General features: G+C 40.9%; 1 protein-coding gene across 1 annotated transcript in view; it reads right to left on the bottom strand.

Moving 5' to 3' along the window:
• Positions 1-16,295: 16,295 nt before the first annotated feature.
• Positions 16,296-16,594, bottom strand: part of LOC139413996 (glypican-5-like) — a 225,027-nt gene continuing 224,728 nt past the window's right edge. Inside the window, exon 5 of the mRNA XM_071161881.1 lies at positions 16,296-16,474. Within this exon, the coding sequence (XP_071017982.1) occupies positions 16,296-16,474 (179 nt within the window). The remainder of the gene's footprint in view (positions 16,475-16,594) is intronic.

Below are 16,594 nucleotides of genomic sequence, written 5' to 3'. Positions count from 1 at the left end.
CAATCTGTTGATTCCTGCCTGTCATTATACAATACAATCTGTTGATTCCTGCCTGTCATGATACAATACAATCTGTTGATTCCTGCCTGTCATTATACAATCTGTTGATTCCTGCCTGTCATTATACAATCTGTTGATTCCTGCCTGTCATTATACAATACAATCTGTTGATTCCTGCCTGTCATTATACAATACAATCTGCTGATTCCTGCCTGTCATGATACAATACAATCTGTTGATTCCTGCCTGTCATTATACAATACAATCTGTTGATTCCTGCCTGTCATGATACAACACAATCTGTTGATTCCTGCCTGTCATTATACAATACAATCTGTTGATTCCTGCCTGTCATTATACAATACAATCTGTTGATTCCTGCCTGTCATTATACATTACAATCTGTTGATTCCTGCCTGTCATTATACAATCTGCTGATTCCTGCCTGTCATTATACAATACAATCTGTTGATTCCTGCCTGTCATTATACAATACAATCTGTTGTTTCCTGCCTGTCATTATACAATACAATCTGTTGATTCCTGCCTGTCATTATACAATACAATCTGTTGATTCCTGCCTGTCATTATACAATACAATCTGTTGATTCCTGCCTGTCATGATACAATACAATCTGTTGATTCCTGCCTGTCATTATACAATCTGTTGATTCCTGCCTGTCATTATACAATACAATCTGCTGATTCCTGCCTGTCATGATACAATACAATCTGTTGATTCCTGCCTGTCATTATACAATCTGTTGATTCCTGCCTGTCATTATACAATACAATCTGTTGATTCCTGCCTGTCATTATACAATATAATCTGTTGATTCCTGCCTGTCATTATACAATACACACTGTTGATTCCTGCCTGTCATTATACAATACACGCTGTTGATTCCTGCCTGTCATTATACAATCTGTTGATTCCTGCCTGTCATTATACAATCTGCTGATTCCTGCCTGTCATTATACAATCTGCTGATTCCTGCCTGTCATTATACAATACAATCTGTTGATTCCTGCCTGTCATTATACAATCTGTTGATTCCTGCCTGTCATTATACAATCTGTTGATTCCTGCCTGTCATTATACATTACAATCTGTTGATTCCTGCCTGTCATTATACAATCTGCTGATTCCTGCCTGTCATTATACAATACAATCTGTTGATTCCTGCCTGTCATTATACAATACAATCTGTTGATTCCTGCCTGTCATTATACAATACAATCTGTTGATTCCTGCCTGTCATTATACAATACAATCTGTTGATTCCTGCCTGTCATGATACAATACAATCTGTTGATTCCTGCCTGTCAATATACAATCTGTTGATTCCTGCCTGTCATTATACAATACAATCTGCTGATTCCTGCCTGTCATGATACAATACAATCTGTTGATTCCTGCCTTTCATTATACAATCTGTTGATTCCTGCCTGTCATGATACAATACAATCTGTTGATTCCTGCCTGTCATTATACAATCTGCTGATTCCTGCCTGTCATTATACAATACAATCTGTTGATTCCTGCCTGTCATTATACAATACAATCTGTCGATTACTGCCTGTCATTATACAATACACGCTGTTGATTCCTGCCTGTCATTATACAATAAAATCTGTTGATTCCTGCCTGTCATTATACAATACAATCCTTTGATTCCTGCCTGTCATTATACAATACAATCTGTTGATTCCTGCCTGTCATTATACAATATAATCTGTTGATTCCTGCCTGTCATGATACAATACAATCTGTTGATTCCTGCCTGTCATTATACAATACAATCTGTTGATTCCTGCCTGTCATTATACAATACAATCTGTTGATTCCTGCCTGTCATGATACAATACAATCTGTTGATTCCTGCCTGTCAATATACAATCTGTTGATTCCTGCCTGTCATGATACAATACAATCTGTTGATTCCTGCCTGTCATTATACAATCTGCTGATTCCTGCCTGTCATTATACAATACAATCTGTTGATTCCTGCCTGTCATTATACAATACAATCTGTCGATTACTGCCTGTCATTATACAATACACGCTGTTGATTCCTGCCTGTCATGATACAATACAATCTGTTGATTCCTGCCTGTCATTATACAATCTGTTGATTCCTGCCTGTCATTATACAATACAATCTGTTGATTCCTGCCTGTCATTATACAATATAATCTGTTGATTCCTGCCTGTCATTATACAATACACACTGTTGATTCCTGCCTGTCATTATACAATACACGCTGTTGATTCCTGCCTGTCATTATACAATCTGTTGATTCCTGCCTGTCATTATACAATCTGCTGATTCCTGCCTGTCATTATACAATCTGCTGATTCCTGCCTGTCATTATACAATACAATCTGTTGATTCCTGCCTGTCATTATACAATCTGTTGATTCCTGCCTGTCATTATACAATCTGTTGATTCCTGCCTGTCATTATACATTACAATCTGTTGATTCCTGCCTGTCATTATACAATCTGCTGATTCCTGCCTGTCATTATACAATACAATCTGTTGATTCCTGCCTGTCATTATACAATACAATCTGTTGATTCCTGCCTGTCATTATACAATACAATCTGTTGATTCCTGCCTGTCATTATACAATACAATCTGTTGATTCCTGCCTGTCATGATACAATACAATCTGTTGATTCCTGCCTGTCAATATACAATCTGTTGATTCCTGCCTGTCATTATACAATACAATCTGCTGATTCCTGCCTGTCATGATACAATACAATCTGTTGATTCCTGCCTTTCATTATACAATCTGTTGATTCCTGCCTGTCATGATACAATACAATCTGTTGATTCCTGCCTGTCATTATACAATCTGCTGATTCCTGCCTGTCATTATACAATACAATCTGTTGATTCCTGCCTGTCATTATACAATACAATCTGTCGATTACTGCCTGTCATTATACAATACACGCTGTTGATTCCTGCCTGTCATTATACAATAAAATCTGTTTATTCCTGCCTGTCATTATACAATACAATCCTTTGATTCCTGCCTGTCATTATACAATACAATCTGTTGATTCCTGCCTGTCATTATACAATATAATCTGTTGATTCCTGCCTGTCATGATACAATACAATCTGTTGATTCCTGCCTGTCATTATACAATACAATCTGTTGATTCCTGCCTGTCATTATACAATACAATCTGTTGATTCCTGCCTGTCATGATACAATACAATCTGTTGATTCCTGCCTGTCAATATACAATCTGTTGATTCCTGCCTGTCATGATACAATACAATCTGTTGATTCCTGCCTGTCATTATACAATCTGCTGATTCCTGCCTGTCATTATACAATACAATCTGTTGATTCCTGCCTGTCATTATACAATACAATCTGTCGATTACTGCCTGTCATTATACAATACACGCTGTTGATTCCTGCCTGTCATTATACAATAAAATCTGTTGATTCCTGCCTGTCATTATACAATACAATCTGTTGATTCCTGCCTGTCATTATACAATACAATCTGTTGTTTCCTGCCTGTCATTATACAATACAATCTGTTGATTCCTGCCTGTCATGATACAATCTGCTGATTCCTGCCTGTCATTATACAATCTGCTGATTCCTGCCTGTCATTATACAATACAATCTGTTGATTCCTGCCTGTCATTATACAATCTGTTGATTCCTGCCTGTCATTATACAATCTGTTGATTCCTGCCTGTCATTATACATTATAATCTGTTGATTCCTGCCTGTCATTATACAATCTGCTGATTCCTGCCTGTCATTATACAAAACAATCTGTTGATTCCTGCCTGTCAATATACAATCTGTTGATTCCTGCCTGTCATTATACAATACAATCTGTTGATTCCTGCCTGTCATTATACAATACAATCTGTTGATTCCTGCCTTTCATTATACAATCTGTTGATTCCTGCCTGTCATGATACAATACAATCTGTTGATTCCTGCCTGTCATTATACAATCTGCTGATTCCTGCCTGTCATTATACAATACAATCTGTTGATTCCTGCCTGTCATTATACAATACAATCTGTCGATTACTGCCTGTCATTATACAATACACGCTGTTGATTCCTGCCTGTCATTATACAATAAAATCTGTTGATTCCTGCCTGTCATTATACAATACAATCTGTTGATTCCTGCCTGTCATTATACAATACAATCTGTTGTTTCCTGCCTGTCATTATACAATACAATCTGTTGATTCCTGCCTGTCATTATACAATCTGCTGATTCCTGCCTGTCATTATACAATACAATCTGTTGATTCCTGCCTGTCATTATACAATACAATCTGTTGTTTCCTGCCTGTCATTATACAATACAATCTGTTGTTTCCTGCCTGTCATTATACATTACAATCTGTTGATTCCTGCCTGTCATTATACAATCTGCTGATTCCTGCCTGTCATTATACAATACAATCTGTTGATTCCTGCCTGTCATTATACAATACAATCTGTTGTTTCCTGCCTGTCATTATACAATACAATCTGTTGATTCCTGCCTGTCATTATACAATACAATCTGTTGATTCCTGCCTGTCATTATACAATACAATCTGTTGATTCCTGCCTGTCATGATACAATACAATCTGTTGATTCCTGCCTGTCATTATACAATCTGTTGATTCCTGCCTGTCATTATACAATCTGCTGATTCCTGCCTGTCATTATACAATACAATCTGTTGATTCCTGCCTGTCATTATACAATACAATCTGATGTTTCCTGCCTGTCATTATACAATACAATCTGTTGATTCCTGCCTGTCATTATACAATACAATCTGTTGATTCCTGCCTGTCATGATACAATACAATCTGTTGTTTCCTGCCTGTCATTATACAATACAATCTGTTGTTTCCTGCCTGTCATGATACAATACAATCTGTTGATTCCTGCCTTTCATTATACAATCTGTTGATTCCTGCCTGTCATTATACAATACAATCTGTCGATTACTGCCTGTCATTATACAATACAATCTGTTGATTCCTGCCTGTCATTATACAATACAATCTGTTGATTCCTGCCTGTCATGATACAATACAATCTGTTGATTCCTGCCTGTCATTATACAATCTGCTGATTCCTGCCTGTCATTATACAATACAATCTGTTGATTCCTGCCTGTCATTATACAATACAATCTGTTGTTTCCTGCCTGTCATTATACAATACAATCTGTTGATTCCTGCCTGTCATTATACAATACAATCTGTTGATTCCTGCCTGTCATGATACAATACAATCTGTTGTTTCCTGCCTGTCATTATACAATACAATCTGTTGTTTCCTGCCTGTCATGATACAATACAATCTGTTGATTCCTGCCTTTCATTATACAATCTGTTGATTCCTGCCTGTCATTATACAATACAATCTGTCGATTACTGCCTGTCATTATACAATACAATCTGTTGATTCCTGCCTGTCATTATACAATACAATCTGTTGATTCCTGCCTGTCATGATACAATACAATCTGTTGATTCCTGCCTGTCATTATACAATACAATCTGTTGATTCCTGCCTGTCATTATACAATACAATCTGTTGATTCCTGCCTGTCATGATACAATACAATCTGCTGATTCCTGCCTGTCATTATACATGCTGCTGATTCCTGCCTGTCATTATACAATACAATCTGTTGATTCCTGCCTGTCATTATACAATCTGTTGATTCCTGCCTGTCATTATACAATCTGTTGATTCCTGCCTGTCATTATACAATCTGTTGATTCCTGCCTGTCATTATACATGCTGCTGATTCCTGCCTGTTATTATACAATACAATCTGTTGATTCCTGCCTGTCATTATACAATACAATCTGTTGATTCCTGGCTGTCATGATACAATACAATCTGTTGATTCCTGCCTTTCATTATACAATCTGTTGATTCCTGCCTGTCATTATACAATACAATCTGTCGATTACTGCCTGTCATTATACAATACAATCTGTTGATTCCTGCCTGTCATTATACAATACAATCTGTTGATTCCTGCCTGTCATGATACAATACAATCTGTTGATTCCTGCCTGTCATTATACAATATAATCTGTTGATTCCTGCCTGTCATTATACAATACACACTGTTGATTCCTGCCTGTCATTATACAATACACGCTGTTGATTCCTGCCTGTCATTATACAATACAATCTGTTGATTCCTGCCTGTCATTATACAATACAATCTGTTGATTCCTGCCTGTCATTATACAATCTGTTGATTCTTGCCTGTCATTATACAATACAATCTGCTGATTCCTGCCTGTCATTATACATGCTGCTGATTCCTGCCTGTCATTATACAATCTGTTGATTCCTGCCTGTCATTATACAATCTGTTGATTCCTGCCTGTCATTATACAATCTGCTGATTCATGCCTGTCATTATACAATACAATCTGTTGATTCCTGCCTGTCATGATACAATACAATCTGTTGATTCCTGCCTGTCATTATACAATCTGTTGATTCCTGCCTGTCATTATACAATACAATCTGCTGATTCCTGGCTGTCATTATACAATACAATCTGTTGATTCCTGCCTGTCATTTTACAATATAATCTGTTGATTCCTGCCTGTCATTTTACAATATAATCTGTTGATTCCTGCCTGTCATTATACAATACACGCTGTTGATTCCTGCCTGTCATTATACAATCTGTTGATTCCTGCCTGTCATTATACAATCTGCTGATTCCTGCCTGTCATTATACAATCTGCTGATTCCTGCCTGTCATTATACAATACAATCTGTTGATTCCTGCCTGTCATTATACAATCTGTTGATTCCTGCCTGTCATTATACAATCTGTTGATTCCTGCCTGTCATTATACATTACAATCTGTTGATTCCTGCCTGTCATTATACAATCTGCTGATTCCTGCCTGTCATTATACAATACAATCTGTTGATTCCTGCCTGTCATTATACAATACAATCTGTTGATTCCTGCCTGTCATTTTACAATATAATCTGTTGATTCCTGCCTGTCATTATACAATACACACTGTTGATTCCTGCCTGTCATTATACAATACACGCTGCTGATTAGTGCCTGTCATTATACAATACAATCTGTTGATTCCTGCCTGTCATGATACAATACAATCTGTTGATTCCTGCCTGTCAATATACAATCTGTTGATTCCTGCCTGTCATTATACAATACAATCTGTTGATTCCTGCCTGTCATGATACAATACAATCTGTTGATTCCTGCCTTTTATTATACAATCTGTTGATTCCTGCCTGTCATGATACAATACAATCTGTTGATTCCTGCCTGTCATTATACAATCTGCTGATTCCTGCCTGTCATTATACAATACAATCTGTTGATTCCTGCCTGTCATTATACAATACAATCTGTCGATTACTGCCTGTCATTATACAATACAATCTGTTGATTCCTGCCTGTCATTATACAATACAATCTGTTGTTTCCTGCCTGTCATTATACAATACAATCTGTTGATTCCTGCCTGTCATTATACAATCTGTTGATTCCTGCCTGTCATTATACAATACAATCTGCTGATTCCTGCCTGTCATTATACAATACAATCTGTTGATTCCTGCCTGTCAATATACAATAAAATCTGCTGATTCCTGCCTGTCATTATACAATCTGTTGATTCCTGCCTGTCATTATACAATCTGTTGATTCCTGCCTGTCATTATACAATATAATCTGTTGATTCCTGCCTGTCATTTTACAATATAATCTGTTGATTCCTGCCTGTCATTATACAATATAATCTGTTGATTCCTGCCTGTCATTATACAATACACGCTTTTGATTCCTGCCTGTCATTATACAATACACGCTGTTGATTCCTGCCTGTCATTATACAATCTGTTGATTCCTGCCTGTCATTATACAATCTGCTGATTCCTGCCTGTCATTATACAATCTGCTGATTACTGCCTGTCATGATACAATCCAATCTGTTGATTCCTGCCTTTCATTATACAATCTGTTGATTCCTGCCTGTCATTATACAATACAATCTGTTGATTCCTGCCTGTCATTATACAATACAATCTGTTGATTCCTGCCTGTCATTATACAATACAATCTGTTGATTCCTGCCTGTCATTATACAATACAATCTGTTGATTCCTGCCTGTCATTATACAATCTGTTGATTCCTGCCTGTCATTATACAATCTGTTGATTCCTGCCTGTCATTATACAATCTGTTGATTCCTGCCTGTCATTATACAATACAATCTGCTGATTCCTGCCTGTCATTATACAATACAATCTGTTGATTCCTGCCTGTCATTATACAATACAATCTGTTGTTTCCTGCCTGTCATTATACAATCTGTTGATTCCTGCCTGTCATTATACAATACAATCTGTTGATTCCTGCCTGTCATTATACAATACAATCTGTTGATTCCTGCCTGTCATTATACAATCTGTTGATTCCTGCCTGTCATTATACAATTCAAACTGCTGACTCATTCGTGAAAGCCATAATGTAGCTATTAGATACTTCTCCCTTTTTAGCTGAAATCGTATATTTTTCGAAGCCATTTTAGCTGTGGCACTTTGCTGTTTGGTCTGAACAGATTCACAAATCATGGGAAATTGTTGTGCCACGACGTGTTGCTAGGCAGGCCCCGGCTAAAGCCGGTGTGATTCACTTGCTAACAAGCGTTCGTGCTGTGAAGCTAACTAACTGCTTTCACTCTGACGCACCAAACTTCCTTCTAGATTCATGATAATGTTGCTACACAAAGTGAGGAAATGTCAAAATGAGATGTAGTTTTATTGGGACTTGCAGCTGTTGGTGAGTATTGAATCTGCTTCTGAAGTGGCCGACTTCAGATGACATTCCTCATTATCTGCCTCTGTGGGTTAGAATGGATTGATCCATCAGAACACCCTCCTGTGGGTTAGAATGGATTGATCCATCAGAACACCCTCCTGTGGGTTAGAATGGATTGATCCATCAGAACACCCTCCCGTGGGTTAGAATGGATTGATCCATCAGAACACCCTCCCGTGGGTTAGAATGGATTGATCCATCAGAACACCCTCCCGTGGGTTAGAATGGATTGATCCATCAGAACACCCTCCTGTGGGTTAGAATGGATTGACCCATCAGAACACCCTCCTGTGGGTTAGAATGGATTGATCCATCAGAACACCCTCCTGTGGGTTAGAATGGATTGATCCATCAGAACACCCTCCTGTGGGTTAGAATGGATTGATCCATCAGAACACCCTCCTGTGTAGTCCCCCCCCCCCCCCCCCGCACCTCTCTGACTCAGAGGGGTTGGGTTAAAATACAGAAGACACATCTCAGTTGAAGGCATTCAGTTGTTCAACTGACTAGGTATCCTCCTTTCCATTTTATCTCTACCAGGCAGGGCTGTACTGAAGAGAGGCTTGTGTCATCGGTCCAAATGTATCACAGCATATTATGCTGGACTGGTTTGTCTGGTCTACAGGTGGTTCAGGTCCATATGTATCACAGAACACTGTGCTGGACTGGTTTGTCTGGTCTACAGGTGGTCCAGGTCCATATGTATCACAGAACACTGTGCTGGACTGGTTTGTCTGGTCTACAGGTGGTTCAGGTCCATATCTGCTGCAGAACGTCTCATCCAGGGTTTCTGAACCACAAACTACAGCTTAGGGAGGATAGACTGGTTTTGTGATGGTGAGCTTTGTGGATCTGATCTGTGACACGTCGTAAACTTCTCTCTCTCTCTGTCAGTAGATTCAAACCTATGTATTTGTGTCTGCATTAGGGAATGTCCATCTATCTCCCATAAAATAAACAGAGACAGACGTACCCTACTGTTCACTCCTACATCACAGCACTGCTGAGAAAGAGAGAGAACGAGAACGAGAGCGAGAGAGACAGCGAGAGAGAGAGACAGCGAGAGAGAGACAGCGAGAGAAAGAGAGAGAGATCGTGATTAAGAGAGAATCAGTCAGAGAGAGAGAGACAGCGAGAGAGAGAGACAGAGAACGAGAGAGACAGAGAATGAGAGAGACAGAGAACGAGAGAGACAGAGAACGAGAGAGAGAGAGAGAGACAGCGAGTGAGAGAGAGAGAGAGAGAGAGAGACAGCGAGAGAGAGAGAGACAGCGAGAGAGAGAGAGACAGCGGGAGAGAGAGACAGCGAGAGAAAGAGAGAGAGATCGTTATTAAGAGAATCAGTCAGAGAGAGAGAGCAAAAGAGAGAGAGAGGAGAAATCGTGACACAGAGCCAGAGAGAGTTTATTGTGAAAGCTGGTCCCAGCACCAACCACTGTGTGATAGGTGGAAGCAGAAGTGGGGGTGAATTGAGGCACTTATCTCAGTGGGAGGAGAGACAGCAGAAAAACCCAATATTGATGGGACTGTTTTCTCCTTCCTCACACATCAGAAAAAACCACACAGCTGGAGTCCTGAGGGGGAGGACACGATAAACAAGAGGATTGGAGATGTTGTTTTAGTTTGAGCTAATATTTCCTCCGTCCCTGCCATTATACAGAAAACAGAGATGGTGATGTACAGGACATTACACTAACCTCTCTAAAAACAGAGATGGTGATGTACAGGACATTACACTTACCTCTCTAAAAACAGAGATGGTGATGTACAGACACATTACACTAACCTCTCTAAAAACAGAGATGGTGATGTACAGGACATTACACTAACCTCTCTAAAAACAGAGATGGCGATGTACAGGACATTACACTAACCTCTCTAAAAACAGCAGGGTCCACATAAAGCTTCCTGAAGGGTCATTCTTGTCATTTCAAATGAGACGATATAATAACAATGTATTCATTTTGGAGAGTCAAAACTCCAATGCCTCTCTACTGTCTTCTGACTGGCTGAGCCCCAGCTCTCCTGTTGGCCAATCCCCAGCCCTGTCATAAATTTTGCAGAGGGACTTAACTTTGGATCTCTATTGGTTGATGGACAGACTGGCTAAACACCAATAAACCTCTTGCCTGTGTTAGCAAACAGATTAAAACTCTTTATCACTTTCAACACCCAGATCATCCCTCTCAGTTCAACACCCCCCAAAATAACACCCAGATCATCCCTCTCAGTTCAACACCCCCCAAAATAACACCCAGATCATCCCTCTCAGTTCAACACCCCCCAAAAGAACACCCAGATCATCCCTCTCAGTTTAACACCCCCAAAATAACACCCAGATCATCCATCTCAGTTCAACACCCCCAAAAAAACACCCAGATCATCCCTCTCAGTTCAACACCCCCAAAATAACACCCAGATCATCCCTCTCAGTTCAACACCCCCCAAAATAACACCCAGATCATCCCTCTCAGTTCAACACCCCCCAAAATAACACCAGTATCATCCGTCTCAGTTCAACACCCCCAAAATAACACCGGTATCATCCCTCTCAGTTCAACACCCCCAAAATAACACTGGTATCATCCCTAACTATATATCCCTGTCAGTTATACTGTTATATAAATATTCCAGCTCCAGGAACCAGCATTTAGACAATAAGAGGATCCTGACTTGCCACTCTGCTGTCCAGACACCAGGGCTGTGTGTCTCCATCCACTAACATGGAGACAGGTTATAACTACAGGCTGTGTGTCTCCATCCACTAACATGGAGACAGGTTATAACTACAGGCTATAGGCTGTGTCTCCATCCACTAACATGGAGACAGGTTATAACTACAGGCTGTGTGTCTCCATCCACTAACGTGGAGACAGGTTATAACTACAGGCTGTGTGTCTCCATCCACTAACATGGAGACAGGTTATAACTACAGGCTGTGTGTCTCCATCCACTAACATGGAGACAGGTTATAACTACAGGTTGTGTGTCTCCATCCACTAACATGGAGACAGGTTATAACTACAGGCTGTGTGTCTCCATCCACTAACATGGAGACAGGTTATAACTACAGGCTATGCCGTACCACGTGGGCGCAGTGGGCTTTGTTTGAATCCAGGTCTATGTTCCAGACAGAAGCCTCGTTTCCATGGCACCTAGCATGGGCGTTCTGTTATCATTATTGCAGTGATAAACATGAAAAGATTTGACATTTTAGTGTTGTGACTCTGACAATATTATCTGCCAGGCTTAGGCCGTTGTGCCTCAGTAAAACACACAGAAATACACATTTCTCTGATCTGAAAATGACAGCTGGCTCAAAGAACCCCCCCCCCGGGGGCCTGCTGGTTCATAGAAACCCCCCCCCCCCCCCCCCCCGGGGGCCTGCTGGCTCATAGAACCCCCCCCCCCCCCCCTGGGGGCCTGCTGGCTCATAGAACCCCCCCCCCCCCCCCCTGCTGCACACACACACAGTATTGTACAGCTAACACACACACACATCTACACATCATCACAGCACCCTGTGAAGTGGAAGAGAGAAGTAGAGGAGGAGTGATGGATTGAGTTAGAAAGGAGATAATGGACTCCTGGGGAAACTAATCTGTTTCTGGGGATGGAAGGGAGAGACTGAATTCACTGACCCATTCACTCTCTCTCCCTTCTACCCCTCCTCCCCCTCCTCTACCTCCTCCTTTCTCCCTCCTGCCACCTCATCTCTCTTCCCTCCTCTCTCCTCCTCCTCCCCTCCTCTCTCCCTTCTCTCCCTCTCCCTTCTACCCCTCCTCCTCCACCCCTCCTCTACCACCTCCTCTCTCCCTCCTACCACCTAATCTCTCTTCCCCTCCTCTCTCCTCCTCCTCTACCCCCCTCTCCTCTCTCCTCCCCTCCTCGCTCCCTCCTGCCACCTCATCTCTCTTCCCCTCCTCTCTCCTCTTCCTCTACCCCTCCTCTCCCTCTCCACCCCTCCTGCTTTCCGCCCCCTCTCTACCCCTCCTCCTCCCCCTCTCTACCCCACCTCCTCCTTCTCCCCTCTTCCCCCTCCTCCTCTCCCTCTCTACCCCTCCTCCTCCTTCCCCCCCCCTCCTCTTCTTCTCTACCCCTCCTCCTTTCCACCACCTCTCTACCCCTCCTCCTCTCTACCCCATCTCCTCCACTCCCTTCCTCCTCTCTACCTTTCCTCCTCTCCCTTCCTCCTCTCTACCCCTCCTCCTCTTCCCTCCTTCTCCCCTCCTCCTCTCTACCCCTCCCCCTCTCTACCCCTCTTCCTCTCCCCTCTTCCTCTCTACCTCTCCTTCTCCCCTCCTCTCTACCCCTCCTTCTCCCCTCCTCCTCTCTCTACCACTTCACCTTCTTTATGTTGTTCCCCGTCATCCTTCTGAGACCCAGCAGTTCATTGTTGTCCTGTCTAGTGGTCATCAGTTCATCAGGTCTGTATCTCTGAGGCCATACAGGCCACTGTATTAAGTCCTGTTGTGCCTTTGAGAGGCCATTCTGGGATGTTCAATGATTTCATGGGGGTGTGGCTTTGACAACTTAATCTTCCTGGTTCTTAAAAAAAAAAAGTATTTATTAATGATAATAATTTCTGTGAGTTTGATATTCAAATGGTTTCTAGGGTGCTAGGTGTCTGTAATGAGAATCTCAGGGTTCTAGGTGTCTGTAATGAGAATCTCAGGGTTCTAGGTGTCTGTAATGGGAATCCCACAACATGATGGAGGAACTAACTATATTTAAAGAGAGAGGGAGACAGGGTACATGGTACCGCTACATGATGAAGGCCGGCATCCCGGAGTCGCCTCTTCACTGTTGACGTTGAGACTGGTGTTTTGCGGGTACTATTTAATGAAGCTGCCAGTTGAGGACTTGTGAGGCGTCTGTTTCTCAAACTAGACACTAATGTACTTGTCCTCTTGCTCAGTTGTGCACCGGGGCCTCCCACTCCTCTTTCTATTCTGGTTAGAGACAGTTTGCGCTGTTCTGTGAAGGGAGTAGTACACAGCGTTGTACAAGATCTTCAGTTTCTTGGCAATTTATCGCATGAAATAGCCTTCATTTCTCAGAACAAGAATAGTCTGATGAGTTTCAGATGAAAGTTATTTGTTTCTGGCCATTTTAAGCCTGTAATCGAACCCACAAATGCTGATGCTCCAGATACTCAACTAGTCTAAAGAAGGACAGTTTTATTGATTATTTTAATCAGAACAGCAGATTTCAGCTGTGCTAACATATTTGCAAAAGGGTTTTCTAATGATCAACTTGGATTAGCTAACACAACGTGCCATTGGATCACAGGAGTGATGGTTGCTAATAATGGGCCTCTGTACGCCTATGTAGATATTCCATTAAAAATCAGCCGTTTCCAGCTACAATAGTCATTTACAATATTTACAGTCATTTACAACATGTCTACACAGTATTTCTGATCAATTTGATATTATTTTAATGGACACATTTTTGTTTTGCTTTTCTTTCAAAAACAAGGACATTTCTTAGTTAGTTAGTTAAACTGTTGAACGGTAGTATATATTATCAATGAAATAGAATAATAAAAATGTTCACTTTTTCACATGATACAAAAACATTTCAAGAGGAGGGGAGTATTTCAGGGCAGAGACAGTAGCCTTGTGGAATTCCTCAGTATTGGGTTGTTAGTGAAACTGTCGGGTATAGTCAGGTAGATACAGAGGGGAGAACAAGTATTTGATACACTGCCGATTTTGCAGGTTTTCCTACTTACAAAGCATGTAGAGGTCTGTAATTTATCACAGTGTATTTTATACAGGTAACGAGTTCAAACAGGTGCAGTTAATACAGGTAATGAGTGGAGAACAGGAGGGCTTCTTAAAACTTCTTGACCATACTTGAGACGCAGACGTCTCAAGTATGCCCCTGGAAATGCAAATGCGCTACGCTAAATGCTAAATGTACTCGTTACAACTCAATCTTTGATCAAAATTCACAAGCAGGGTATTGAATTAAAGCTACACTCGTTGTGAACCTAGCCAGCAAGTCAGATTTTTAAAATGCTCGGCGAAAGCATGAGAAGCTATTATCTGATAGCATGCACCCCCCAAAATGCCAGCTCGACACGTAAACAACAGATTTTGCGGTAGCCGGCGCTACCCAAAACGCAGAAATAAAATATAAAACATTCATTACCTTTGACGAGCTTCTTTCTTGGCACTCCTATATGCCCCATAAACATCACTATTGGGTCTTTTTTTCGTTTAAATCGGTCCATATATACCCAAAATAGCTTTGTATGGGATCTGTGTCATTCAGAAAAAATCATCGTTTTTAAACGCTGCGTAATTTTTTAAAATTAAAAAAGTCGACGATAAACTTTCACAAAACACTTCGAAATCCTTTTGTAATCCAACTTTAGGTATTAGTAAACGTTTATAATCTATCAAAATGATTACAGGGCGATGTCTTTTCAATAGGTCTTCACTTGCAAAAACAATGGCTTCTGATATCTCCCTCAACTGCATCCGGGTGAAGACTGGGAAACTGCAGGTCAGATAGAAGGATTTTCCAACAATTAATTCAATTGAAAATTAGGACAATGGCGCCATCGTGCGGAATTTGTATGAATTTCAGGCAGATCGCCATTAAATTCTGTTCTCTTTTAATAACTGGTGGAAGTGACTTATGGAAATTATTTTTAGCTTTCAGAGAGCAGTTTTTCTTGCGTTTTTCAATGAAACACACGATCTGTTATAGTCACAGCCGTGATTTAACCAGTTTTATAAACTTCAGAGTGTTTTCTATCCACACATACTAATCATATGCATATACTATATTCCTGGCATGAGTAGCAGGACGCTGAAAAGTTGCGCGATTTTTAACAGAATTTTCGAAAAAGGAAGGGGTAGAAGTAAGAGGTTTTAATTAAAGAAAAACTAACAGGTCTGTGAGAGCCGGAATTCATACTGGTTGGTAGTTGATCAAATACTCATGTCATGCAATAAAATGCAAATTAATTACTTTAAAATCATACAATGTGATTTTCTGGATTTTTGTTTTAGATTTAGATAGTGTACCTATGATAAAAATTACAGACCTCTACAAGCTTTGTAAGTAGGAAAACCTGCAAAATCGGCAGTGTATCAAATACTTGTTCTCCCTACTGGAAATATATATATGATTGTCTCCATACTAGAAACACAGTGTTATAATGTGTACTTCTTTATCCTCACAGGTCAGTGGGTTTCTGTTTCCATTGATATCCTCTTCCTGTCTGACATCATCCTGTCTCCTTCTAGAACTCAGACACAGTTCAAGTTCTAGAACGTCTAGAGGTTCTGTTTACCCTCTCTCACTTCAGACGGTTCCTCTTCATTTCCTTTCCTCAGATAACAGGGAAATGAAAGTGTTGGAGGGGTCAGAGCAGAGGGCTGATGGTGTCACAGCTAGGTACATGTCGTGTCGTCAGTAGTGAAGTCAACACCAAGGCCAGTAGTAGTGTTGCTGCTTGTGATCGGAGGGCCTGTGAGCTGGATCTGTCCCCCGTTTCAGAGTCCTCTCCCTGGGGGTGATGACGGTGGTCACTCCCTGGAGCCACTGAGAGAGAGAAGAGACAAAGAGAAGACTACAGTCAGAACAACATAGGCATATTTTTCCTGGCTGTAAACTCAAGACAGTTGGCTTAGGGTGACTAAGACAGGCACAGAGACAATAGAT

Source organism: Oncorhynchus clarkii, chromosome 7 (assembly GCF_045791955.1).
Source record: "Oncorhynchus clarkii lewisi isolate Uvic-CL-2024 chromosome 7, UVic_Ocla_1.0, whole genome shotgun sequence".
NCBI classification, from domain to species: Eukaryota; Metazoa; Chordata; class Actinopteri; order Salmoniformes; family Salmonidae; genus Oncorhynchus; species Oncorhynchus clarkii.
This window is presented reverse-complemented; position numbering and strand designations above follow the sequence as displayed.